A 27,002-nucleotide genomic window follows, 5' to 3' on the forward strand; every position below is an offset into this window, starting at 1 on the left:
TGTGATTTAGAATCCAGAAAACACAGTAGAAGCCTCTTCTACAGAAAATTTTTATTTTATGTAGAGGATTGATGTTAGCTAGAATCCAATTAGTACTTCAGAGTGTGAAAGACTATATGGAATTCAGGTTCCACCAGCCTCTACTGATCACTGTGCAAAAATTTGCTGGGGGAAATGGACCAGTTTCTCTCTCAGCTTTTCTCTGCAAAGACACAGTTCCATCAGTGCTTCTCTTCTCTTCCTACCTCCAAAAAAAAAAAAAGTTTATAAAAAGTAGAGGAAAGTCCTTCTCAGCAGTTCTTTTGGTCTCCTGTTTCTCTGGATGGATTCTATCATGTTGCAACACAAGCCTCACAGTTCAACAGTGACACTACTCATCCTGTTTAAAGACTTGCCAGCACTAGGCTTTAGTTTAGTGTGATCACATTAAAACCTTTGTTGTATAAATGTTAAGTGGAAACTTATTCCAAATTCTTACCTGAATTTGTCATTTAAAGAAAATAATTAAATCTTGCTTAAATAATGGTGAGACATAAAAAAATATCTGTTGGCTTGCATAAAGCATGTTCAGTCTCACAAGTAAAAATTCTTATTTGTAAATACCATTGACTTGTGGGGCCTTCTTTGGCCGTCTTTTTTTTGGTCAAAAGATTACTTATATGAAATATAGTCCACCTAAAGTAAGCTGCCAAATTTACTAATTTAGGCAAAACCGAAGCTCCCGCTAATTCTCCCCATTTTGGTTCTGTTCTTTTCCAGTGTGGTGGCACAAGTAACATGTCCAATGGGAGTAAAGGAAACATTTAAAACGTAATCTCTCCGAAGTTGTGTTACACTTGCATGTGTTGATTACAGAATTTTCTCTTTTCCACAGAAAAATCTGTGATCCAGGCCTTACATCTTTCGAACCTGAAGCTTTGGGTAATCTAGTAGAAGGGATGGACTTTCACCGGTTTTACTTTGAAAATGGTAAACGTTCCTTTTTCATCTCTGTGAAGCTTCATCTGTTCCTTGTGATTGTGTTTCTCTGATCTAATTAGCATTTGGGGTTGGGAGTACATTGATTTGGGCAGGGGAAGGGAATATTACTTGTTGCAGAGTTCTGCTGTATGTATTTCTGTTTCTGCTGTGCTCATTCATACAGCATAGGGCATCTTGGATAATGGAGGAAAGTTTCAGGTATTTGGAAAGACAAAGTCAAGACGTGTAAAGAAAAAACCAAAAAAACCCATAGATAAGTAATTCTCATACTTTTTTTTTTTCCGTTGGGAAAAAAAGAAATTTATGCTGAGTATACTTAAAAGAAAGGTAACTAAATCATGTGACAGTGATTGTAACTGTCAGCACTTCCAGCGAGTATGTGATGTATTGGGGAAGACGTTGTACTCACTCAGTCTATACTGCTTGAGGATCTAATCAGTTGTCTTTTTTGTATTGGTGTGCATGTATATGTATGTATGTGGGTTTATATATGAAAGCATCAATATACATAATGTATATATTACAATCATGTCAGCTATAGGAAAGAAAAATTACCTGTAAAGTTGATTTAATAAAGTTTTGGCGGATCATGTAATGTTGGTAACCATTCTAGAGTGGACTTGCTCAAAAGGAAATAAAATACTGTAGATTAGGATGACAGCTTATCCAGTAATTTCTGAGAAATGTCTGAGCATAAAATGGGTTTATTGTATTTGTAAATTCTCTTTCATCTCCAAAACAGCATTTTCCATATTTTTCCTTATAAAGTTTCCTTTCATTACTGCTGCTTTCTTTAGTTTTCATAGATATCAGCACTTACTAAAAGTCACAAGAGTGAGTTAAAAGTGGAATTATTTTAACTGAAAATATTAAATACAAATGTCATTAAGACATTAGACACAGCAGTGAAACTGAAGTACTGGGAAACTCAAGATGGTGGTCCCCACTTTATCTAATCCATGTATGTATGTGGATTAAATAATATGCATGATTAAGCATTTGGTTGGTTTCCATATAGGAAGTGGGAGAACATACTTATGCTGTGACTGTGCTCATTGCTGCAATGTACTTGAGCTAGTTGTCACTCCTGATTATCAGTAAACAATAGTTATTATTTTGTGTCTGCTAGGCTTGAGATTTTGTGGTTTGTAAAATGGAGTGAGATAAGTTATTTTGGCTTAGGTGGAAAAAATGTAATGTGTCCTCTGTGTGTGTGTGTTTCCTTCCTAGCTTTATCCAAAAGTAATAAGCCAATCCACACCATTATCCTCAATCCTCATGTCCACCTTGTGGGTGATGATGCTGCTTGCATTGCATATATACGGCTCACACAGTACATGGATGGAAGCGGGATGCCAAAGACTATGCAGTCAGAGGAAACGCGGGTCTGGCACCGTCGTGATGGGAAATGGCAGAACGTTCATTTTCACCGTTCAGGGTCACCAACAGTACCTATCAAGTAAGAAACAATTCCAACCACAAGCTTAAACTATGTAGGTCAGACCAGATAGTCTAATAGCTGCTTTTGGCCTTAAAAACTATGAAACCGTCCTTTTGATAGTGTAATTTCTTGTGGTCATTTATGCAGTGCGTATTATGTTCAGCAGTGTGCATATAGTATCTGTGCAAATATTTTTAAAGTAGTGCTTTTTTCATTGTTTTCAACTGTGATGCCCACTGATCCAACTCAGTCCCTGAACTGACAGCTTGAAGAGCAGAAAAAGTTTTTAATGTAGATAAAGCTTGTTACAAAGGACGCAAAATAGGACTGGAAAACCTGAAACAGAATTTCAGGAAAACCTGGAAAAATTAAAAGCAATAGGATACGCGGAGCTGTTAGAGCCGACAGGAAAGTTTCAAGGAAAAAAGTATCACTGTTTTGAAAAACTGAATTTCAAGGATATTTGTTGTGATGTCCAGCCACCTCTACTTACTCAGGCCCAGTTATGTTCGCTGCAAGTTGATTTTGAGCCAGTTTACCTATTTACTTTGTAAATTAAGTCATACAAGTACCTATCACATTCTGGTCTCTTTTCCCACACTCTTCACTTAACTGCTGAGTAGTCGCTGTCTGATAGTTATGGCATCTGTGTGGGTAAGCCTTAGGTCGCTCCTGTCACCTTCTTTCTCTTTCGTTAATTCGGGCATCTCTGCCTGCCCTCTCGTACCGTCAGAGTCATGCCATGATTCAGCGTGTGCAAACCTGAATTCCTAGAGCCAGATTTTCAGCAGTGTAAAATTACAGCACACTCATAGTTGCAATAACAAGATAAAAGAGTCATGGCTTCTTCAAGAGGATCTGCTCAAGTCCTTTGCTTTCCTTCTGCTTGCAGCCTTCACTAATGCTGCTGTGTTCCTCAGAGCCCAGCCTCACTGACTTCTGGCTCAGGTTAGGCTGTTCCAAATCAGGCAGCACTGGCATAGACCTTGGCTTCCTCAGGTGCGAGCCCTCTGTGTAGGATATAATTACATTTGTGTGAGGTGTCTTAATCAGGATAGTGGCTGAATTTCCTGGCATGGATGCTAAGAGCTTAGATTTCATCCTTTGAACTTCATCATGTCCCGTATTTTACTTCTTGCAACACTGTTCTCCCATATGAAATAATACTTGATAAAGTAAGGGACATGATAGAATGAAGTGTTAAACTTCAGTGGGGATGATTTTTTTTTTTTATATATATAGTTTAGGAAGAAGGTAATTTGACTACCTAGTGGTAGCTGTTGTATTTTATTTAAAAATATGAAACCAATGGGAGCAGGAACACTGTTGTCTTTTAGTTTTCACATTCCAGCTTCACTGGCAATGTTTTAAAAAGTAATATTGAAAAAAGAGTAGCTACATTTTCTTGAAATGCAGTGTTAGGTAGATTTTTGATGTTTTCATAAAGAGTTGTTTTGTCAAGGGATCTGACCTGGATGTGTGTAAAGACAGCATAAGTGAAACAGGTTCACCTGTCCCAGTGCACCCTGTACAGTAAGTGTTTATAGCAGAATGACATGAATTGGACTAGAGAGTTATTTAATCTTTTCCTGTGTGGGTTGTTTGGTTGTGTTTTTTTTAATTTGTTTTTTGAGACGCATTTGGAGGCAGAGGGGTGGGAGTTGTCAATTTTTATTCAACTTAACCATATTTATAGGAAACAATCCTAAAGAAAAAGTCATTTATGATACTCAGACATCAAAACCGCAAGGCAACAAAACAGCCATCATACTATTATTTTCATGGAAGATTGCAGAATTTGCCTGATTAATTCCTGTAGTAATTCTTTCAGTAATGCTTCATAGAGATATACCCAATAGCTTTTGCAACTTTTTCTTTTTGAGGTACCATGTTGTAATGGGAGCCTCAGTACTTCGTTCGCATGATGTGTACATGTGTGATGGGTTGCTGTGTGCTGTCACATGTACAGCTCCTACAAACACTTGCCAGAGGTGGTTTCTCTGAAACATAAAGGGCACATACTAGCTGCCACAGAGCAACTCCTGGTCCTTTGGGCTGCACATCTCAACTCAAGGGAATGCAGTCATATGTGTAGATCTAAGATTTGCTCCTTGGAAGCAGCGCCAGTATTTTAGGACTTGTGTAATGCCAGTTCTTTACAGCTACTCATGCTGTCTAATAAAGTTAAGGATTTCTGGCACTGCTAAGGATGGAAGGGGAAGCAGCTGAGAAGTAGTTTCTTTGAGACTGCAAGGTTGTGTCTTTGTCAGTGGGTGTTCTGCGCCTTTGGGGTCAGACATAGAAGATTTCAGGATTGTGAGAGGGTATCCAAGCTGAAAAGGTCACAGAGGAGGAGTAGCAGCTCAGCCTTAGAGCATGGTGAAGGCTCATGGAGAGATGTTCTGAGATTGCAACATAGCCCTAGATATGTAGCCCAGCATAAGCACTGGCAACAGCATCACATAAATCCCTTATCCCTCATCTTTAATTCAGAAGGTTTTTTGGACTTGCTGTCACTGTTCTAAAATACCATTGATCTGATGGTTAGAAACCTTACTTTCCAGTCTAAATTTAGTCATATTCTATATATCCTTGAATATTCTCGTTTCATCGTTTTTCCCCTGTGCTGGGAATAGGTATGCAGACATAAGCTGGGTTTTCTTTTCCCCGTTGAGAATGCCACACCTGCTATGTTCTGGCATGATTTTTGCAGTTTTGTCATCTACATCACGCCAGCAGATCTTCTAAGGCAGCCATGTATTTATCCTCAAGTGTCATTTCCAGCCAATGAGTATATAGAAACTTCTACTGAACATGCAGCTTTGTACTTCCTATTATTACATGTAACATTTCTGGATTACCCAGCCCTCAAGGTTATTTGGTTCTTCTTGCACAATACTCCTGTTTTGCTTTGTATTTATAGTGCCTTCCACCTAAGTGTAAATACACTACATGAGATCAGCCCTACTGCTTGTGCTCAGGTCATTGAAAAAGACTAGTGAGTCTCCTCTAGGCTCATAGTTACCCTTTCAGCCCAAGCATTACCATTTTTCTTTTAGTTATTTTACATATTCTTTCTTTAATCTCCATCTTCTCAAGTTTAACTGGTAGATTCCCATGTAGCACCATGCTAGAAGTTACCTTCTATAACCCATCCTGACAGTCCTTTAGACTGCTTTGAACTTCATCTTTTCCCAGTCAGAGCTCTCAGTTTTGGAAAACTACAGAAGAAATCTAATTAAAGTATTATTTATCCTTCCTTTTTTCTCATGTTTGAAATTTTTACAGCCTACAGCTATTTAATTAATTATTACCAATAAAACAGTAGTTAATAATAGCACTTCTGTAATAAAAAAGTATCTTACACATAATGTCTGAAGGAGAATTCCAAATCCAGTAAACTTGCAAAAGCCATTGCAGCTGTGGTCTGCTTTTGCAAACATCAAATCAATTGCTGCAAGCACAGTAGCTTATTTGTTTTCAGGACTACCGTAAGGAGTGTGCATAAATCTAAGGACAGAACTGAGCTCTTTGGTAGCTACAGGTATATGGAAATGTTTCTTTATGGCAGATAATTTATTTGGAAAAGAGTACGAGCACAAATGCATGTATTTAGTTTATAAATAAATTTTGTTCATAGTTTTCACTGCGAGTCAGACAAGATGAACTTTGGTTTCTGTCTTGTCCATTATTTCTCGCTGAGTGATATGACTGATGGTAGGAAATTTTTCTTCGTATTCTATGTTCTTAAGAACTGCATACACACAGAGAGTGAACCTGCATGGCACAGGCAGTCAGAGGGCTATTGGACTGAAAACTGACTCCCAAAACCTAAATTCAGACCTGAGGCTCCCAGGCTTATATTGTCTCACTTCTCACACTTTACTCCTTTTTATAATTTCATAAGTTAAATACCAGCTTGCAGGAAGACGTAAGTAAAGAGTTTATTCTGTGTTTGTACAGTGCCTAGCACAGCGGGATTCCAATCATGACTTCGGCCCCTAGATGCTACGGTAATACAAACAATATTATAAGCTAAGTTAACTACTTGCTTACGCATTCCTTTTCATTCGTTATCTCTCTGCATATGGCTCTAGCATGTCTTGCATGTAAATGACATCTGATTCTTTCTTGTTACTTGATTCAATTTTTGTATGAGAATCTCAGTCCGTGGCAGTGTCTACAATGTACACGCTGAGGAAGTAAGTTAAACTCAAGAGATTCACGGCTGAATTCTGCCCTCCCTCCTTTAAGAAATCGGTCAAGGCACTTTGGCTTCCTGCCTCAGTTTCCTTTTTTTTTATTTTAACAACCTCTCTGGCATGTTGTTAGGATGGAAAATGTCTGTAAAGTGGTTTGAAAAATAAAAGAATGCTTTGCCTGAGCGTTTGGGGTTTTTCTTTTCCCTTGGTTTTCTTCACAATATTGTGTTAAATGATCTTGAGAAGATTTATTTTTTTTGTAATAGTATTGGCTAACACTTGAGCATGTGTTGTTATCTGGTGGTGATGTTACTTCAGTAATGGCAATCTGTTTTTGTTTTTGTTTTTTTTCTCCTTCCTCCTAGCTAAAAATATCAGCGGTGCCACTCTTGCATTTTCTGTACCCAACGCACCTGGTTGATTACCATCTTGGCCATCCCGTTCTCTTCATGCATGTTTCTGAGTGCATGAAGTTGTGAAGGTTCTTCATGTAACACATTTGTGATGCACCATGTTGCTGTATATTCCATCTGTACACTGTTAACATTTCAATGAAGGTGATGTTCCATGCAAATAGAGAATAACAAGGTATAAAAGACAAAAAAAATATTTGATGGACAGCAGTAGGTACAGAATACATTTGTCACTTTCTCCATTTATGCCAAGTTTTGACAGACAACTTTAAGAAGTATCCTGTTTATTAAAAAAAAAAAGAAAAAAAAAAAAGAAAAAGTACATTTTATCCTCTTTTTTTAAGAACTGTTTTTTGACTCCTCCTTTTCCGAGTCCCAGGATTTTGGTTTGGTTCTGGTAGGAATGGTTAGGGTTTCCACTGGCAGCTCTGTTACTGTAAAACAGATTTTTATTACAGCATGTAGATGGACGAAATCACTGATAAACGTGGGAGTGATAATATCTTGGCTTCGTACCAGCTGAAGCCTTCTTAGTTTATTAGTCTATGTAAACTGGAAAAATCTCATCATTTGCTGGCTTGGTCACTTCAGAATTAACTGTCAATGTTCTGGTGAGCCGACAGCTTCTGTTTTTCTTTTGAGTCTTTACCTTTGCTTTCTTACTATGCTCATTGAAAATTTCTATTGGATGATTAAGCAAAATTAAAAATTGTGAGGAACTAAGTGATGATTGAGGGGCAGTTTTTGAGGATTAAAATGGAAGAATAGAGAAAGATCGATTTTTATCACTTTTAGGGTGTACTGTAGATTTTTAAGGAGGCTTTAAAAAACACAAAATTTTGATTAAGATATAGACCAGTTGTGTGGTTAATATACTCGAGAAATATTAAGCCTTAAAAGCTTAGTATGAAGAGTTTACTTACTTTACAATGCTTTGCTTCTCTGGAAATGTATTGTGGATACACCAGTTTTCTCTAACACTTTACCACTGATTCATTTCTCCTCTCTTCTCCCTCTCAATCTGCTCTTGGTTTCTTAAAATCCTCATGCAGCATACAGTATCAAGGACAAAGTTTTTTGCAGTATTACCAACTTGGTTTGCCCTTGATCCCTGGCTGCAAACACTTGTACGCTGCACAGGTAGTGCTCTCAGTGTCAGTTCAGAACACAAACTTTGTAACAGGGACTGTTTTTGCTTCCCTTATGTCGCTGTGAAAATCCATCCTTGCAAGCATTTAGGTTTCTTCCCTCCCATTTTTAATAGACAAATACAGGGATCGGTTATTTCTTTTTTGGTTTTGTTTGTTTTTTGTTAACTGTTCTGTTACCAACAGGGCTAACTGTTTTCTGTAGCGCTGTATAGTGCATGGTATCTCAAATCAATGTCCTTTTTAGCGATTAAAAATTTACAACTTGTCAGCCTGAAGTTTTTAAAATGGGAAAGCTTACTGATTTGTATCATTTCACCTTTCTGTGTTGATTACTAATCAAAAGCAGTTCTTAAACATTTTGATGTTGTTACTAGTGGATGTATGGTAGATGGATTTAAGCTCTGATAATTACTACATGATTTTAAACAATATATATTTAAAATAAGCATCTACAATAAATGTGTTGAGCCATATTAACCTGCCAATGGGATCTGTGAAAAAAGTAATGGCCTCATTTTTTTCTCATTAATTTCTTTACCTTTTTTTTGTGAAGCGGCTATAAGTGGCATAACTGTATTTAAAATTAACAAATTAGGTGTAGGGTGTTTTTTTTATACTTATAACATAGCATGTGGTGTTGACGTATTAACTGTAGACCAAGTTTGTCTTCCACACCAAGACGTGAGGAAATTGTGATTTGTTCTCTCCACCACAACTGAATTATACACTTCTGTCATTTTGGAACACTGCAGTTTACCATGGGACACAGTGTACATATTTCTTGCCATAATGGTAAATGATTGATATATTTAAGGATTAATAAATTTGTGATTTCTGCTGACAATGTGCTTGTGTTTTAATTTCCCAATTAACTATGGGTTTTGCATTGGAAAATGTGTACTGTCTGTTTGAATTAAGAACTTGGAGATACAGCTGCATTTTCTTACAAGTCAGATTGGCAGTTTGAAAATACGAGTGTTTGCTTTCGTGATTTGTCTTTTGGTTAGTTCTTAACTGCCTTTCCTGAGGACCCGATTGTAAACCATTTATGCTGTACTCTGTTGATAGATTTTGCAAATACTATAGGTATGTGCATATGCTATATGTATTTTGCACATATTTATAGGTCCATATTTAGAAATTGTTTAGGTAGTTTGCAGATTTCTCTAGCTGCTTTAGTGTGTTTCATATGCTCAGCCTGTAACACAAGATGCTGTAAGAACAGTTACTATATCTTTAGCATTACGGACTGTAAAATGTATTAAAGTCCATAAATAATTAGCATTTACAATAATATACCAGTTTAAACGCTTTAATATATATCTGTAGTGATTTTAGGCTCCTCTTATCCTATGCTGAGCCACAACTGAGAACAGTCTTTTATACCAGCAGAAAAGAAGGACCGAGGGGGCGGAGGAGAGGAGACAACTTCTAGCTTTCACGGGTCATGAAATGCAGAGCTGGATCATGTCTCTGGTTCTGTGCCAGGGCAGCGTAGTTGCGAGCCAGACCTGTAGCAGCAGCATTGGTGTGGCAGTGATCCAGGAGTACCGCCTGTCCAAGGAGCAAGAGCATATTCCTGGGTTTGTGAAAATTTCAGTGCTTCCTCTTGGGTAGCATTTTGCTATGTATTTGTAAACAAAAAGAAAAATAGTTAGGAGAGAGCTCAGGGGTTTGGAATGTTTTGGTAAACCCCAGAGGAAGCAAAAGTGGTTGAGTCTGTTGGGGAGTTTTATATTTTGTCATATCACTTCTACCTACTGTTTACTCATTTTTTCCACTAAATGTTATTCCAGAAATCAGTTTGATTTCCATTTTAAATGTGCGCCTGCAGTAAGCTGTTTGACAGCAGTGGAATTGCTACTAATTTCAGGTGTGTAGAGAAGAAGAGAGAGCAGTGTATAACGCATAATGAGAAGGGGGGTGGAGACAATACAGTGGCTAAATATCAGGTTGAAGATTTGGGAAACGGGTGAATTTTGGGGTTCTTTTTGTGTGGAGGTTTTTGGGTTTTTTTTGGTGTTTATTTTTATGGACGTCCTTTTATAGCACAAATGTTTTCATATGCTGCCTCCTGGTGGCTTTTTGTAATGGTGTTTTTCTATTTAGGCGTGCACAGGAAGATGGTATTTGTTCTATCCAGAAAGGAGCCCAGTGCTTTCATGCATTCGCTTTTTTAATGTGAGTAAGGAACACAGAATATTTCAGAGGCTGAAAACGTCCATTTGCTTGGTCTTGAATATATGCTATACACATACCTGGAGGAATCGGATTGATTCCATTTTCTAAAAATGGGCTCCCAGGACACAGTTAAGAAAATAAACATCTGTTTCCTAGAGATGTATATTAAATTTGGAGTTCATTGGGTGAAAGATTAACTTTACTGTTTCTTCAGCGTGCTATGAATCCTCTGTAGTGTATTATCTCCTTGGACTGTGCGCTTACAGACGACAGAATTACTTTGTTCTTCTCAGGGCTTCCCTTTCTTAAATTTGCACAATCATACTTTTTACATAACTCATCTTAAGATCATTAGTCAAAAAATCAACTGTGCTAGTCGGAGAATTGTCTAAATTGCTCCAGGAGATTCAGCTTCTTCCTTCCTCACAAATTATTGGTAAAAACCAGACAGCTGTGGGTGAATGGGTTAGAAGTTCAGTGCTGCAAGGTCCAGCTGCTAAATACCTGGTTCCTGCAGGCAGAGCTGCTGTAGTAGAGCCCTGACGCACCTGTATAGCAGTATGGAGGGGGCTGACATTTTTAAGAGGGGAAAATTCTTTACCCTGCGGACTATCTATGCCTCACATAGAAGGGATCCTGTGTATAGCAGACTAGAAGCCTTTCCTCTTTTCTACTCCCTCTCTTGCACAGATACCCATGGCTGAGCAGAACAAGTTGCAGGATCTGCTTCCAAGACAGTATGCATGTAAAATGAGGAGAACGCAGCAATTCTGCTTGCTCATTTGCTGCAGAACAGCAGCAGCACAAGGCTGCTTGTTTCCAGCATGTTCTTGTCCAGACTCTGAGCCCAGGCAAAAGGCACTGCAGACAGTAAGTTTGGGGAAGAGGAGAAAATTCAATCACAGAGTGTGAGGGGAGGAGAGTCAATGCAAAAAAGGCAAGCTGGTTTACGAGGTGAAGAGATAGGAGAGCAGTGTCTCTGTATTTACAGAAGTGTCACTCTTTTAAAGATGTTGCCAGAACGCAGCTATGGGGCTGGACCACCTTATGCAGTAACTGGAAATTTGGCCCATATAATCTTTTTCATCATAATGACTTCTAATTAGTTAACAAAGTCAGATAGTTGAATGTGGCATGTGGTTGGGACAAGGTTGTTTCCCTTAAAATAGCAATGGTTTGAATCTGCATAGCCACAGAATAACCTCCAAAAAGTTGCATTAAATCGCAGTGTAGAATTTTATCAGGAGTCTGATGCACCTCTTGACAGCTAAGGGCCTAGGTCCTTTGGCTATTCCCTGAACTCGGCCCATAGTGGAAAGATGCCATCTCATGTCAGGGCAGGAGAAAGAGAGCATGTATCAGCAAGCCCCCTGCTCACTGCCAGGTATTTCCCAGTGTCCTAGCAAGCTGGTACAGGAGGAGAGGGGGGTGAAGTTTATTAATAGACAGCATTGGGAGATAGTTCATGGCAAACCAAACACCCCTGAGCTGGGAAGGAGGAGGCCGCGCTGCTCTTTCACCACTCCTTTTCCCACCCTTCTCAGGCATTCAGTGTTGGCTCCCTGAGAAGACAGCTGCCCAGGACCAAGGCGGTGACAGTCACAGATTGTTAAGTAACACACGTAATCAAGGGACAATACTAGCCAGCAACCAGCCTGGTAGTGGAGTGAAGAGCCTATGTTTGTGTGCCTGACAGCTCATTTTATAAAAAGAGTTTATCGTGGAACATGGGTACCTAAACAAATCGAACCCTTAGTAACGATGGAGAAGAGGGTACTCCCAAGCACACACTTCTGTCGTGTTACAGCAAGATACCAACTTAAACACCATATAAAACTGTTGCCATGTCCTGTGCCCTGGAGAGAGGGTAAGTACCAGAGCAAGAAGCAAGAGTTTGGCTCCAGGACTACTGGCAGGATTAAGGGTGCTTACAGTTTCAATGAAGTAAGTATATATTTAAACATATTCATGAGGAAGATGTTCATGGTCTATTGAGCTGTTGCCTCCCTTGCACAAGTTGTTTGGGGAGATTATCCTAGACCGAAGCAACTGCAAAGATCAAATGTCAATATTGTGTAGACATGGTGGTGTTGATCTCAAGTACTGGTGGTAGTGCTTGCTGCCCCGTTTTTAGCATGTGTTCTTTTCTGGTTGATGTATCGGTGTGCTTCCCATAGGGACTTTCTGAACCTGGCAGCCACTACTTCAGGCACCCTGTACCACAGGATTCTCAAAGAAATCCCAACATGTTCTGCTAGGTCATGGAGTCGCTGAGTTTTATGGAGTGTAGAAAAGTGGTTGGAGCCTCAGAGCCCCAGAGACTGGTGTAGGAAGCAGCTGATGATCTGTGCTACAGTTACTTGCAAAGTGACAGAGGATGTTACTGGCAAGGAACATCACTGATGAGTGTCACAGAAATTCTGAATTGTGCCTGTAATGAAAGGGATTGAAATGAGTTTCGCAAAACCCCGATGTAGTAAGGGCTGATAGATACAGTGTGAGATTTGGCGCTTGGTTCTCCCTGGTGTTTCGTGTCTCTGGAACATGCCTTCCCCCTCGTCTGTCTCCAGCATCCTCCTGCTCTGCAGGCCTGTCAGTTCTCGGTGTGCTTATTTGGTTAAGTTCCTCAGGCAAAATGGGCATCTGAACATCTACTCCCTGGCCTGAGCTAGAGATTTAGCATGAGCTGAGAGCATGGCTTCTCTGCTATTCAGCTGTGAGTGCTGCTGGGCATACACTGAAGTGAAATCCTAAGTGCTTTGGACGCTTAAAAAATCATGAAATATAGGCACTGCTGTAGAAAGGATAAGAACCATGCAGCAGTTTTAGAATCACAAGTTTGGGTGTAGCTCCTGATCCTGCTTCAGGTTCCAGAGGCATTGCTGAGGGATGTAGCTTTTATATGTATTTTGCCTTGTGTAGGAATTCCTGTTAGAAGGGCTGCCTGACAGCCCAGCTGGAGCAGAGCAGGTTTTCCTTGGGATGCAGCTAGTGGGCTGCTATTTCACTTTGCTGCAATTTTCTGGGTTTTTTTTCTGAACAAACCTTTTAACTAGAGGGTAAAGCGCAGAGGCTGGGCCATGCCAAAACTGCAAATATAGCTACTCTGACCTTCATAGATTAATTCTGTTTCTCACGTGGCTACTTGAAGTCCAAGCAAGTCTTTACAAAGGAAAAAAACAAATCAAAACAAAACCAGAACGGTATGTATGTGGGAAAAGCCTTGTATCCCACTATTTTATCAAAATTTTAAATCATTAAACCAGCATATTGTCAAATGAAGATAAAGATACTATCAGAAGTTATACAAGTGCATGTTTCTTTTCCTGGTAGTTCAAATCAATACAACACAAACAGATAGGCTTGAGGAGCTTAACTTTCTTTTACAGTGACGTATGGATATTCTTTTGGCTTTGATCAACAGTAAACATTTTAAACAAATACATTTTAGTAAATTACAAAAATGATTTATTAATTCAGAAATTGTTTGGAAAGCAGGTTAGTGACAGGCAATGTTTATTCTAGGTGAATAAGTGACAGCTTTGCTTTCTTTTCTGTCTCCTAGCAGCTGCCTGAACACAAAAACTTACAAAACCCCCACAGACAGCACTCCTTAAATCTAATCTTACTGAAAAGTTATCCTAAACAGGCATTTGAATACAGCAGAGCACCTTTACACACAATGATAGGAACTGGTAGTATGCCTGGCCTTCTGTCTGCAGGCTTTAGTTCTGATCCTCTGGTTGGCCTTGGGGCTGCCCGTTGAGTATGGTGTTGGGATGTGCACTTCTGACTCTGATGGGGCAGTTTCCATTTCTGTGCTTTCATTGCTATTCTTTGTATTGATAGTTTTCAGACTCCCTCTCTAGACCCTGATGAACCTGTGGATTAAAGGGGTCTGTGAAAGTTGAGCAAAATTATCCTTTAGGTAAAGACTTAAATATCCTCTGTATATATACAATTTTAAGAACCTGGGAGTATTAACCAGTTTCCAGCATCTTAAGAGGGACCCAGCTAAGGTCTGCTCTGGTTAGTCACCTGCAGAAACTTTCTTTGGATCTCCAGGTCACAGCGTTTTCACAACACAGTTGAAGAAGTTTCTGAATATGGTCTGAGGCATCTGAAATCATCAGTGATACTTGGAAAACTGCATGTTTGTGGCTTATTAGAATGGTAGAATTCTCCTGTGTGCTGGTAGTCAAAAGAAAACAAAAAAAATAGTATTTTTTTTCAACACACGTACAGCAAGTCTAAAGAGCAGTAATAGATTTATTATTTTTTTTTTAATTCTGCCCTAACTACTTAGGGTAGTAATTAAAATGGGAGAAGAAAGAGGGCATTTTATTTCATCCTTCAGTAGAAGTGTTTTAACTGATGAAGTGTCATGACGCTCTTAAGAAGCACAAGCGTGGCAGGCTGGCCCATGCTGGCTCCTAACAAGAACTGAAGTGAAATGCCTCCCAGAGCTGTCGCTGTGGTTTGAAATAGATCTGTGAGTTCAGCAACACTGTTTGTTTGGTATGAAAATTGTGTTTCATCAAACATGAATTTTTGTATGCACATGGTTGGAAGCATGCAGGTGTTGGCACATCATTCCAAGATCTGTTTTTGGAGGCATTGTTTCAGTCTCCTGTTGGGACCAAACCTCTTTGTATAAATACATACTCTGTGATGGACACAGACAAGTGCAGCAGCAGCAGACTGGTTTCAGACCCTGGATGTAGAGCACTTTGACAGGGAAGCACAAGTAGGAGATTTTGCTCTTTTTCATTCAAGCCAGAAATCTGAGCGTGAGTGTCCCTTGTGCAATGTCAGTGCCATAACCACTGAGTGAATATTTGAGACAGCCTTTTTTTTTTTTTTTTTTTTTTTTTTTCCTTTCTGAGAAATAAGCAGGGAAGGATCTAGTTTGTGTTTCAGCAGCTTGTAAAAAAAAAAGTCAAAATTTCCCTAATGGCAACAGCAGAAAGGATCCCCTTCCCTGGGCACCTGTCAACTGAAGCTGTCAAAAAGGCTGAAAATTGCAATGAGGATTAATTAACACAAAGCTGAGGGCAGGAAACATTACAAGACTCTACCTAAAGAAATGGATGTGTTTGATGATTTAAATAGGTGAACAAATGCAAATAAGAAAGCTTAAAAGTCCTCAATTGATGCTTTTCTAATCTCTTCTTTGTAATGGATTTCCCAAGATTAGGACCCTGAGGTGCACTAAGAGGCAGGATGGGAGAATATTTACTCTCTTCTCTATAAATAGGGGAACTTGGTGTTTGAGACAGCGCATTCCCACCTTTCTCTAAGCACTGTTTCCCAGTTAAGACCGGCTTTTCACACATGACAAGGTGGAGCTACTTTATATCCCACAAGTCTTACGCTGTCTGCCAAAAGGATGTAAGTGGGATATTTGAGAGAGTGGAAGAGCCAGGGGGGTGAGGAGTATACTGTTTTCATTAAAAGGCCTTAGCAACTCACACTACTCATCTCTAAGGAGTCATCGCTGGCACGAAGATCTAAAAATTTTGGTGGCAAGAGGAGAAAGGAGTCTGAGGCTTCTCTTTTGGCAGATCATTTTGCCTCTCTGTCAAAATGCACCTCTGCTGCTCCCTCAGATGCTTGCCTCTTCCTTCCGCTGCCTAATGCAGCTTCCTTCCGCTGCCCTGCCTTCCTCCTCCTCCCAAATCATCCTCCTCCCCCTGCTGCAAGAAACCCTGATGTTATTACCGCATGGCATTTATTATGTTAAAAACAGTGCTGTGTGCCACTCCTCAAAATGACTCATTTACTTCTATGTCTAAAACTCAACTCCCTCCGTTCTCCTTATTTTTTTCCACTTACCTTTTGTCTCTCTCTTCTACGTGAGACCTGTTCCTGGGCACAGTTAGCAGCTGGAACAATAGGCAGTATTACTGGGTGTAGTGTTGCTGTGCTTGGGTATTTGATTGGGAGGCTTTTAAAAACAGTAGCTAATTAATCTTTACTATGTCACTGGCAGTGGGCGAGCATCGCCTACCTAGTTTTATGGCTAAAAAACTGACAGTATATAATTTCCCCAAGGCCACAAAGCTGATGGATGACAGGAGTTTCTAGGTACAAGGGTGAGTTTCAGTCCTTGAATGACAGTGATTACAGTCTGTGCATGACGGATTTATGGCCAGAATTAGAAGGAATGCTTAGAGAGCTCCACACTCGCTCACTGCGTGGCATGTAGCACATCATGGTTTGTGGCCTCTGCTCACGTTCTGAGTCCTCGTCACAGGAACCTTTCTGCATTCCAAGCTCGTGGGGAAGAGGCAGTGTTCCAGCCAAGTTCCCTCTGAAAAGCAAGGTTCACATCTATCCTGGCAATTGAAACCATGCAATGGTTCCCAAATCTAAGAAAAGCCACAGCACACCATTCTGAGGGCAGTACTTTTAATTGAAGGTGGCAGCATCGTACTGCTGTTCTCAACAGAGCATGTGCTAATACCCTGCAAGTTTTGAAGGTCATGCTAGTTAATTATATTAGCTAAAATCAACTTCCTGCATCTGTCAGCAGTTCAAAGCCAATACATCTGTAAAGCATTAGCAGTATATTTTCTTTGTACATCTTGAAAAAAGAAAGGAAAAAAAAAAAAGACAAAAAATCCCTCCCAGAAAACCCCAAACCCAAAGTTACTTAATTTTTCTGCCACTGGTAGAGACCTGATCTGATATTTAGATGCTCCATGAATCTTTCTGAGAGATGGAGGAGATCTGAGATGGTGATGATTGATGGAGAAGGTGTAATTACAAGGTTTCAGTTTTACAGTGATTTGGTTAAAATGTAATGCTACAGTGCACACTCACGCACACAGAGTCTGAAGCAGAACAGAAGGTTGTCTGTTACGTATTTTTGCAAAGTGATGTCTGTTTTTTAAAGTTCTTTGATAATTTGAGGTTTTCAAGCTCCCCATTTCAAGGAGCCTTCTTGGTTCCCACTGAAATGAATACATTGATACTTTTCAGTTTAAAAAAATGCTTCAGTTTGAAGATATTCAGTGGGCTCCTACAGTGAAGGATCATCCTTGTCATCAGTTCCCCCAACGTGAAAAAAACATTCATCTGTGAAGAGGCAAGATTCTGTTTGCAGATAAGGGCTTACAAAGGTATAAGAGGAGTTTAATGACCAACCCAAGATAGCTCCACGAGATTTTGTGGGTCTGGCTCCAGTTCCCTGAGCACAAAAAGTCTGTATTGCTACCCAGGTCATTGCTGTGAGGTTTTGTCATTTGGCCGTTGTTAGAAAGAAGCCAGCTCCTTCCTACTGGCTGCAAGCGCTTGATGCAGTCCAGATGCTAATACAATAGGGGTGACCAGCCAAGGAACCGATGTCCTCAGTCTGTAACTAAGTGTGATTGAAAGGGAGAGTTAGGGGCAGTGAAAACTTCTATCCTTCATGCGTTAGCATCTGCTTGAGAGCTCGATGCTGGTTTTTTATTACCTTTCAGAAAAGAGCGCTGGATAACATAGTTTAGGTATATCGTTATTATTAGGAGTCTGTTCCTTCCATTTGCTACGCTTTCTTCTTTCTTCCAAGATGTAAAATCTATGTACACACACAACATGAAATAAATCTCATCAGTTTACAACTTCCATTTAATTTTGGGGAGCATGTGTTTTTGTGGAAGCGATGATAAAAATCAAGGCCTACTTTATTCATGTTGCTCCTCAAAGAAAATTAAAAGATACAAATAGAAAATAAACTAAACCAAGTTTGGATTTACAGTCCAGAGCTTATTAGGGTTGAAGTCTCAAGTTTCAATTGTCCAAGTAGAAGGGGCTCAGTGCACAGCTTCGATGGCAGCAGTCAAGTTATTTGAACTGCTGATTTTTGTAAAAAGAATTCATACTTTATGTTATCCTCTGGGGCAAGAGACTGGTGTGATCAGCTGTCCTGCCACATAAAATTAACCTTGGAGGAGGCACTCATAAATTCAATGAGAGTTTATTAGAGTACCCACTTTTTATTGTTGTCAGCAGACACCTATGACAAGGACAATGATGGAGAATCTGAGCACAACCTACATAAATGCATATTTGTGTCTATGGGAGGCATTCATTTTGCTTCACTGCTGCCAGCCAGTCTGGCTCCCTTCAGGAGTCAGCTTAGGTCAGAGGAGTGAGAAATGAGATGCTTTTGATTCATAACTCCGGATAACATTTGAGAAGTTTCTGGATAGGAATACTTTTTACAGCTAAGCTGCAACTTCTTATAAGAGTTTGGCTTCAGGGAGTGAAACAGTGGTTATGGAGAGATAAAACGGAAGTGTGAGGGAGAAAAATACAGTGTTCGCATCTTCCCTTTCCTCTTTAGGCTGTAATTTTCCCCTTCTTTCTCCTCTGCAGTCAAATAATAAAGTGTGAATTTAGTGGCAGGTCACCATATAGAGATAATACAGTCAGAGTAGGCTTTCTCAACCTCTTCTACAGCACATACCTTCTTTGAACTGTACTTAACCATTTGAGGCATCATAGATACTGATGAGCAGAGGAAAGCTCCAGAATAACACAATCAATGTATAGGCATTGTAAATAAAACCCCCACAGCTTTTATTTAGAAAAAGGAGATAATTTGCAGAAATGTATATTGAAACTAGAAGCATTCCTAGTGAAAGTCTAGGACTCATTTTCTAAGTTGTTTTGGAAGTCTGACCCTTTTTCTTGCTCACATATCCTAAACACATCAGTTGACTGGTACAAGATTTCATTGTTGTTGTTCATTTCTATTCCTAATTCAAGAATCTGTGAAAGACTTAAGAGATCATACATCCGTACAGACAGCTATGTTCCAGTATCTCATTTCAGTGACCTTCATATCTTCTGGTCAACTTAAACAACTAGGCGGTAACTGGGGACAGAAATTGGTTACCTCTGATAAAAAGAGGGAACAGTTTTATTTTGGAGCCCATCCAAAACTGCCTAAGGTAATTTTGATCATTAACATCTGAGTATACCATGTTTGTGATTTCAGCAGCTTCTGCAGAGGGGAGTTCTTTTCAGTGTTGCTAGGCTAATGCCTGAAGGTATGCACTGTATACATCGTGTACCAGCAAATGGCAACCTGCAGGTGAAAATCTCGCTTAATGATGGATGTAAAAGTTGAGGCAGTTTCAGAAATCATAGCAAACCGGTAAAATGCATGCTGTAACTAGTGGAGAAGGGGAGGTTAGAGAAGTGCTGAGAATGAGTGGTGTAAAGGCTTAGTACAGTAAGAGATTTGGACTCTGACACAGTCCCCAGTACAAATTTGGGACTATATTTAGTGATTTCTACTGAACAAAAATTTCTGTTGAATATTAATTCAAGTATGATAGCAAAACAATGCTGAAGATGCTTGCAGACTTGGGCTAAGAGCTTAAAATTTGTAAGGGATTTAGAGCCCCTGTCAACTATCAAACGGGGTCTGAATTCCCATATGCAGTTTACCAGTCTCCTCCTACGTAAGTATTTCCACATCCCATGGGATCAGTCATTATCCTGTCTCTGTAACATACTTATTTCTAAGTGTTGTCCCCACACAGGACTTTCTCTTCACTACTGAAATACCATCTATCTGGGAGACTAGCCAGAGAACCTGGACACTGTTCAATATTCAAGTGAAGTGACTTATGTCCAGAATCTGCAACAGCTTTTATGGTGTCTTTGAATTGTCAGGCAAGCCCATAACTGCCACCCCTCTAAAATGTGCATTTCAGACTCTCTGTTGCACAGATCTCAGAGAAATGGCTCTGATATTCTCAAGTCAATTTTTATTCAGCGTGCTTGGAGTAAATACACAAAACCTACCGCTGTATGCTATTTGGCTGTGACACTTGGATAATAAAATAAGCAGGCCAGAGAAATTAAGAGCAGAAATAAAGACCTCTAGGCAGCAATGCAATATAATAGGGAAAAAATATAACTCAATTGGAAATAGCCAGCTGGCACTAATGGCTCATTTGTTTATACTCATATTTCTAGACTGTCTGGCTTTTGGTGAGATGGGAGGAAGGAAAACCATGCCTGCCTGCCAATGCCTACCATTAGAAGCACTATTGAATAGAGCCGTTGGTCTGCAGCTAAGGAGGGACTCCAAACCTTCCTGATAATCAGAAAAGGTTTTGGGAAACTGTCAAGTACCTGAGAAGAAGCCGAGCTGCAGGAAGCTGGGCTTTGTCATCTCAGGTACTTGACAGTTTTCTAAAACCATTTCTGATTATCGAACAGGTTTTGATAACATGCTGTGGGTGATGGGGTAAACGGAGAGGCAGCTTCACAATGCATGGCTAAGGTACAGTGCTCCCCTTCACATAGAGGGGAGGTGGTCTGCAGGCATGCTAAACTAACCAAACTTTCTTTTAAGCAAACATAGGAACTTGCTGTGCCTGAAAACACAACTTGGCATTTAACCTCGGTACAGTTGTTATTGCAGTGTGGTTGGGTTTAGTTACTATAAACAAACACAAAGAAAGAAACAAACCAACCCAACCCAAACTCAAAAAACCCCACCTAGGACTGTTGCACAGGTTGTAGCGTGTGCAGCTGTGTTAAATGCCAGTGCTTTTGTGGAAAATAAACTGAATACCACTGAATTTGACAAGCCCAATGAGATGCACTGTTGGAAGGGTGAGCACAGTGGGAAGTGGTGGGCACTTGCCATCTGGCCAGGAATGGACACTAACACATGATAATGCGATCCATCTGCATGTTGCTATTTTGGGCAGGGAAAGCATCCTGCCTGCCTTCCCTGTCTCCTCTGGTCCTCCTGGCTGCAGAAGCAGGTTCGACTCTTGACAGGGTCAGCAGCACGGTGCTTGGTTCATTGGTCTCCTCTGCCTGCTGTGATCAAGCGCAAGTCCCATTTTTATGACTGCGTTACCCCTTTTTCCATTTCTTGACCCTTCTTTCTGCCATCCCTGTACCTCACTTTGCCTCAGTCCCCTCCTAAATAAATAACCTGCTCATGGTTGCTTTTTTCCTGGATGATCCCAGCTTTACTAAATCTATACCCACACCTGGTACGGCTGATACCATTATCTAGAGGGAATAATAATAATGTTATTATTATGGTATAATAATTGGTGGTTTATTTAATAATAATATTAATAAGAGGGCATTATGATATGGTTACCTGTTGTAGTCGGAGTCTAACTCAGTCAGCCTCACACAGGGTACCAATTGTTGCAGCACTATCAAACTAGCAGGCTGCAACAAGGCTTTTACCATGGGTCAGATTCTACTGTCTGTGCTGTTTCTTCTTCCTCCAGAAGTCAGACCACGCTGCTCCTCCTACACTCCTCGGGGCTATTTAACCACTTAGCAGGAAGGAGCTACAGCTGCACATTGTCCATGTCCATCAACCCACTGCCTCTGAGGCCAGGCCACAGCTGCATGTTATCAATGCTCATCAACCCACTGCCTCTGAGGCCAGGCCACAGCTGCATGTTATCAATGCTGATCAACCCATGCCTCCATTCCTCTACAGTTACCTACAAGCGTCTGCTTTCTGTGAGGTCCCCCAAACGCCCCTGCAGTTACCTGTGAGGGCCTAATTCCCTTAAGCCCCTGTGAAGGGCAGGCATCCCTCGCATCCCCCTCTGTAACTTTTGTCAGCTCCTCCCTTGCTTATCTGCCTCACCCAGCAGTTTCTCATGCCTGGTTTTTCCAGGTTCTGTTTGGTTGGCGTGACCTCATGGCAGGAGCAAGGCACCAGCCTGGTGATTTGCCCGAAACCATAACAGAGAGCACACCTGTGAAGTGGCGCAGTGCCTAGCTGAGCCTCACTGGCTTTTCTGCTGGCACATCTCTTGTGGCATGGCACTCACGGCTGTCCACATGGAGCAGCAGGGACACAAACCTTCGGTCTGAGATGGGTTAACTTGCTAAAGTTTGGAGTGAATGACCCAAGGCTTTTGAAAGCCAAACAGAAATATGGAGTAAATATGTCCTGCAGCACCAGTTGGAAATTACTCATAAAGAATATAGCGCCATTCAAGAAGTAAAGGCTATGGCACTTTCTAATCTATACATCCGTCCCCAGCGCGTACTCAGCTATGTTTTCAGGCTTCACTAGCTGCAGTATCTTCATATAAGTATGTGCAGTTGGTGGGGGGTTTTGCATTATTATTATTTTCCTTTACCACTTCAAAGAGCAAGTGTAACTGCACCTCATGCTAAGCTTTCCTAGAACAGATTGGGTTGGAAGGGACCTTTAAAGGTGATTTAGCCTACCCCTCTGCAGTGAGCAGGGACATCTTCAACAAGATGGGGGTCTCCCAGCCCCGTCCCACCAGCCCTGGGTTTTGGTGCTGGCCTGCACCTGGAGGAGTCAGGTGTGAGCAAGGTGCCAGCTGTTCCCCGTTGGAGTAACTGCCTCGTAAACGCCAGCTGTTCCCCATTGGGGTAACAGCCTCACAACTGGCTCTGAGTGCAATTGAAGCTGGGCTTTTTGCCGAAAAGTTAGAGATCATCTTAGTGCTGCTATTAGAGGGAAGATTTGCAGTGATCAGAAAGGAAATATTCAGGAATTCATGATAGGAGTAGATGTGTTTTGACCTTCAACATGGAGGAGTGGGTGGATTCTCCTGTGAGCTGTTTGCAACTGGTGAGTAGTGGCTGGAGGGGCCTTGCTGTGCATGGCAGAGATGCTGTAGCCTATGACTGGAAAATAGTGTATTTTCTGTAGGTGGTGTGCGCTATCTGAGCGGCGAGGAGGCTGCCAGATGTAGGTGAAGATCTGTGGGTGGTTGTTAAGAGTTGCTATTTTGCTGTTCTTGCTAGGTGGCTTGGTCCTGCTGCAGAGGCTCTTTGTTGTAAAAACTTAGATAAAAGGCTGTGTGTGCCCTCATGGGGCAGGAATCTTAAATCTTACACAGTAAAGAAAACAATCTGAAAGTTTTAGACCAGCAAGGGTGGTTTGTTTTTTTCTAACTCTTGTGCTGCAAGTAAGAGGCTTTCATTTTAAAAGTGTCTTTTAAACATAGAAAATGGAGCATGTGTTTGCCAGGCAAGCTTCCTCCTGTGCTAGCCGACATCTGTACTTGATATTCAACTGGCGTACACAAAGCTTTGTTTAAATGATGTGTTTCATTTTTTTGAAAACCTTCAAGTATATACAAGCTGCAGTATGAGAGCGGTTTATTTTCAAAGGCTTATAGAGTTAGGTGCCCTTTCATGACAAATGTGCTGCTGTTCTTATTCCTACTTTATGAAAATACTGTTTATAAATGTAATTCCTATTATTATTATTATTATTGTGATTTCTACTGGGTATGTGCCAGGACTGTAATGCCTGAGTTTTTCAGAATCTTCAGAATTGCCCATGCCTTAACAAAACAAAATAAATAGTTAGGTTCTGTGATTCTTATGAGGTACTGGTTGGAGTAAGTGTTCACCAGCTCAAAACAGTTATGTAAATGCTCTGTCTGCTGTTGATTATTCACATGTGGTACACATGCTCCTCTCCATCCTGGTCAGCCTACATGGGGAGCAAGAGCGTGAAAGTCTTTCTTCATATGTCATCAGACTCTTGGACAAACCTTGGCGTGCTCTTTATGGAAAATAATGGACTAGATCAACTTCTTTTCTCACAAATTTTTCATGGATTGATAAATGCTGAAATAATTTACTAACTGCATTAAAATGAATCGCAGATTGTGTACTAATTATGTGACGTTCACTTAACACACTTCTCTACTGGCAACAGGCACTGTGCTGTGGGATGTCAGTTGCTGTTATTTTGGTGCCACCATGGAGAGATGGAACCACGGTGGTTTAGCTTCATCAGTAACAGCAAAACCGTCTCAGAATGCCTTTATCTTTCTTTGGTGGAGATGTGATTGAGATGTACTTGTCCATATTTAATTCTTTGAACAAATAATTTTTTGTGCAAATATTCTTGAAGTGCTGGTTTAGAGCGCTGCTGGATAATGGGATGAAGTCAAACTGGTGACGTGAAGTCTGCTCTCCTCTTTCTTTATTATTGTGGGAAGAATTTGGCCTTAGTTTTTGAAAGCAATCCAGAAATCATGCTGGCAAAGTGGAGTTGGTAAAACCTGCCTTACAGAACTCTGCCGAAGACTCACATGCTTCTATGTTTGTGAAAGTAAGTTACTGAAGCCCGAAGTAAAACCTGAGAGGTGCTCTGGTATCTCTGTCCTGGTGGGGAAATCGAGCGCTGCTGTTCAGCATCTGGGGTCAGGTCTTTGGGGGAGGGAGGCCAAATGTTTCCCTCCAGGATCATGCAGAATGTGTGTCTCTGATAATGATTGCGGGCTTAGACCCTATTTAAGTCTGTTCATGTGTATCAAACAGATGAACCGTATTGCACAATATCCACTGTTTAAATGCTGTGGAAGTCACACTTCTCCCTGTGTATGGAAAGTTAGCCACAAAAGTGTGTTGTAGTTTGAATTATGTCCGTCTAATGTCAGCGTTGCCACTCAGCAGAATGTGACTTTGATCAGTGATGCATAGATTGACAGGGAAAAATAAAAGATGAAAAATAGTATTTGTCAAAACAGGGTGCTAAGCTTTAATTTTGGAGTTAGGGGGTAGGGGTGGGGAAAGCCTCACTCTGTGTCTGTGGTTGTCAGAGGAGAGGTGGTTGATTTGCACTTTGATTTTCCCCATGAAAATTGCTTGTGGACAAATACTTTTCTAATAGATACTTCTAGAATTCAGGTGGGCAATGCAAAATGCTCTCTGAGTTTAATGAGCATTTCTGCAGTAGGTTCATCTTAAAGAGAAGCACTCTACCGTGCCCAGGTGTAGTTTAGCTTTTCTGGAACTTTAATTGGGCTTTTCTACCAGCATCATCATCAAGTACAGGCACATGCTTTTCACCTGTGAGAAGGAATGGGGGAGGAGAAGGGGGAAACTGTTGTATCCCTTCCCTTTCCCAGCTGTATTTTCAAATGGCTGGTGTGATAAAGAGAGTTCTTAAATACCCACTGAACAAAACATGGTAACTAGCTTGCTCTGTTCTTGTTCTAGCAAACCAACCTCAAAAAACCTACAAATACTTGCTAAAGTTATTGGATAATCTCATGGTACTTACGATCTGATGATCTATGTACGGCAGAGGTGTCTGAGGAAAAAGGAAACTTTCTGAGTGAGTTGAAGCCTGAAACATCACAACTGTGCATAATATGAGTACTGCATATACCCCTACGTGCAAGTTCAACAGCTGATGCTGTTGCAGCACTTGCATAGCAGATAGGTTATTCTAAAAGCTGACATGAAGAGTATCTGTTCTTAAGCCTACAGTAATGTATTTCAACTCTGAAATATGTTTTTAAGTCCCTCATTTATTGCTCGCTCCCTGCATGCTTTGCTGTGTACCTTGCTTTCCCCAAGCCTGCCTGATGTAATGGGAACGTGAGCCGGCTTTCCCCCGTGCCTGCGGGAGCTGTTGTGCTGTTGGGAATGGGGCAGGGAGATGAGCTTTGATGAAAGCAAATCTGCGCGCTCAGAGGGAGATACGGACATGTCAAATGTAGCAATAAAAAGGTCACAGGATTATGCTGGATCTGGGTATCCGTTTTGATAAAATTGTCAGATATTTCAACTTCAGAACCACTGGAAGCCTTTGAGCACAGAGGTGTATAGAAAGCGACTGTAACTTCCATTTCACAATGTGGCTGAACTGTTGAGCATTTTACTAGCTGCAGCAAATTTGGCCTGATAAAAAAGCCTTCTGAAGTATAGAAGTGCAGGGTTGGATTCAGTGGGCTTGGGCTAAGCCCCCGAGTGGGGTACAGCCATGTCTCTTATCTCTAAAATCCTCGCTGGGCTTAGTCATCTAAGGTGAAAATAGTAGGGCAAATATGTTTGACCTCCCCTTTCTTTCTTTTAAATGATCTTGGTTAACCAGAAAAAAATATTTTCCTGGCTATAAGTGAATTAAATTGGAGAAATTTTGTGCTTTACAGATCCAAAAGAAAGTATTTGTTTTTTTTTAAAAAAAAGAAAGGGGAGGGGGGGAAACACCAAAAAACTAGATGTTTGCTCCGATCTGTCTAGAAGCACTGGCTGCACAGCGTGTTTGTGTCCTGTTGCTCTTAGCACTGTGTGAGCAATGAGGCTAGTTGCACATGCAAGTACAAAACTTGCTTTAATACTCCCCAGTGAAATGTGCGTGCTCTGGGTGCAGACAATGAGCCATCTGCTTCAGTACCCACGGAAAGTAAGCAAAAATCCACGGAAAGGATGTAAACGCTGTTCAAGCAAATAAATGTAAATATTTGGAGATGTAAATATTCCCAAAGTATGCTGATATCCTTATTGAAGCCTTGTTTTCCTGACTTTTACCTTTGCTGTATTGCAGGGGAGAACTCTGCGTGCGTGTGTATGTATGTAAATAGAATACACACATATTTAAGTTCTAAAGTTTGGGATAAGGGATGGGAAGTTTCTTGCCAATCCTGGAGAATTCAACGTTAAAAATCCGTGGGAGTTTTGTGTTTTTTCTGTTAAACGCTGATGATTTGCTGCTCTCTAGTGGCTATTTAATAAAAGTGGTGTGTGATGCCAGCTACTGCTGAGCAAGAACTCAGTGGAGGTGAATTCCACCTGGCCCCAGACGGGTCCAGCCAGCTGTTACACATGGCAATTTAATTGCCCACATTTTTGCATT

General features: G+C 40.7%; 1 protein-coding gene and 1 long non-coding RNA gene across 16 annotated transcripts in view; both read left to right on the forward strand.

The window, feature by feature from the left end:
- CAMK2D (calcium/calmodulin dependent protein kinase II delta) overlaps window positions 1-27,002 on the forward strand; it is a 209,087-nt gene that overhangs the window by 150,347 nt on the left and 31,738 nt on the right. For 11 of the 15 annotated variants that reach the window (XM_055711775.1, XM_055711769.1, XM_055711794.1 and 8 more), the window contains 3 exons: window positions 875-969; window positions 2,212-2,440; window positions 6,386-6,806. In XM_055711775.1, the coding sequence (XP_055567750.1) occupies window positions 875-969; window positions 2,212-2,440; window positions 6,386-6,392 (331 nt within the window). In that variant the 3' untranslated portion in view covers window positions 6,393-6,806. Of the gene's footprint in view, window positions 1-874; window positions 970-2,211; window positions 2,445-6,385; window positions 9,033-27,002 lie in introns of those variants that run through there. The other 4 variants (XM_055711800.1, XM_055711823.1, XM_055711807.1 and 1 more) reach the window with 4 other exon arrangements.
- LOC129736168 (uncharacterized) lies at window positions 9,581-11,718 on the forward strand. Its single transcript, XR_008732437.1, has 3 exons — window positions 9,581-9,771; window positions 10,298-10,369; window positions 11,060-11,718. It is a non-coding gene; the product is annotated as an uncharacterized LOC129736168 (long non-coding RNA).

The sequence above is a fragment of the Falco cherrug genome, chromosome 1 (assembly GCF_023634085.1).
Source record: "Falco cherrug isolate bFalChe1 chromosome 1, bFalChe1.pri, whole genome shotgun sequence".
Classification (NCBI taxonomy): domain Eukaryota; kingdom Metazoa; phylum Chordata; class Aves; order Falconiformes; family Falconidae; genus Falco; species Falco cherrug.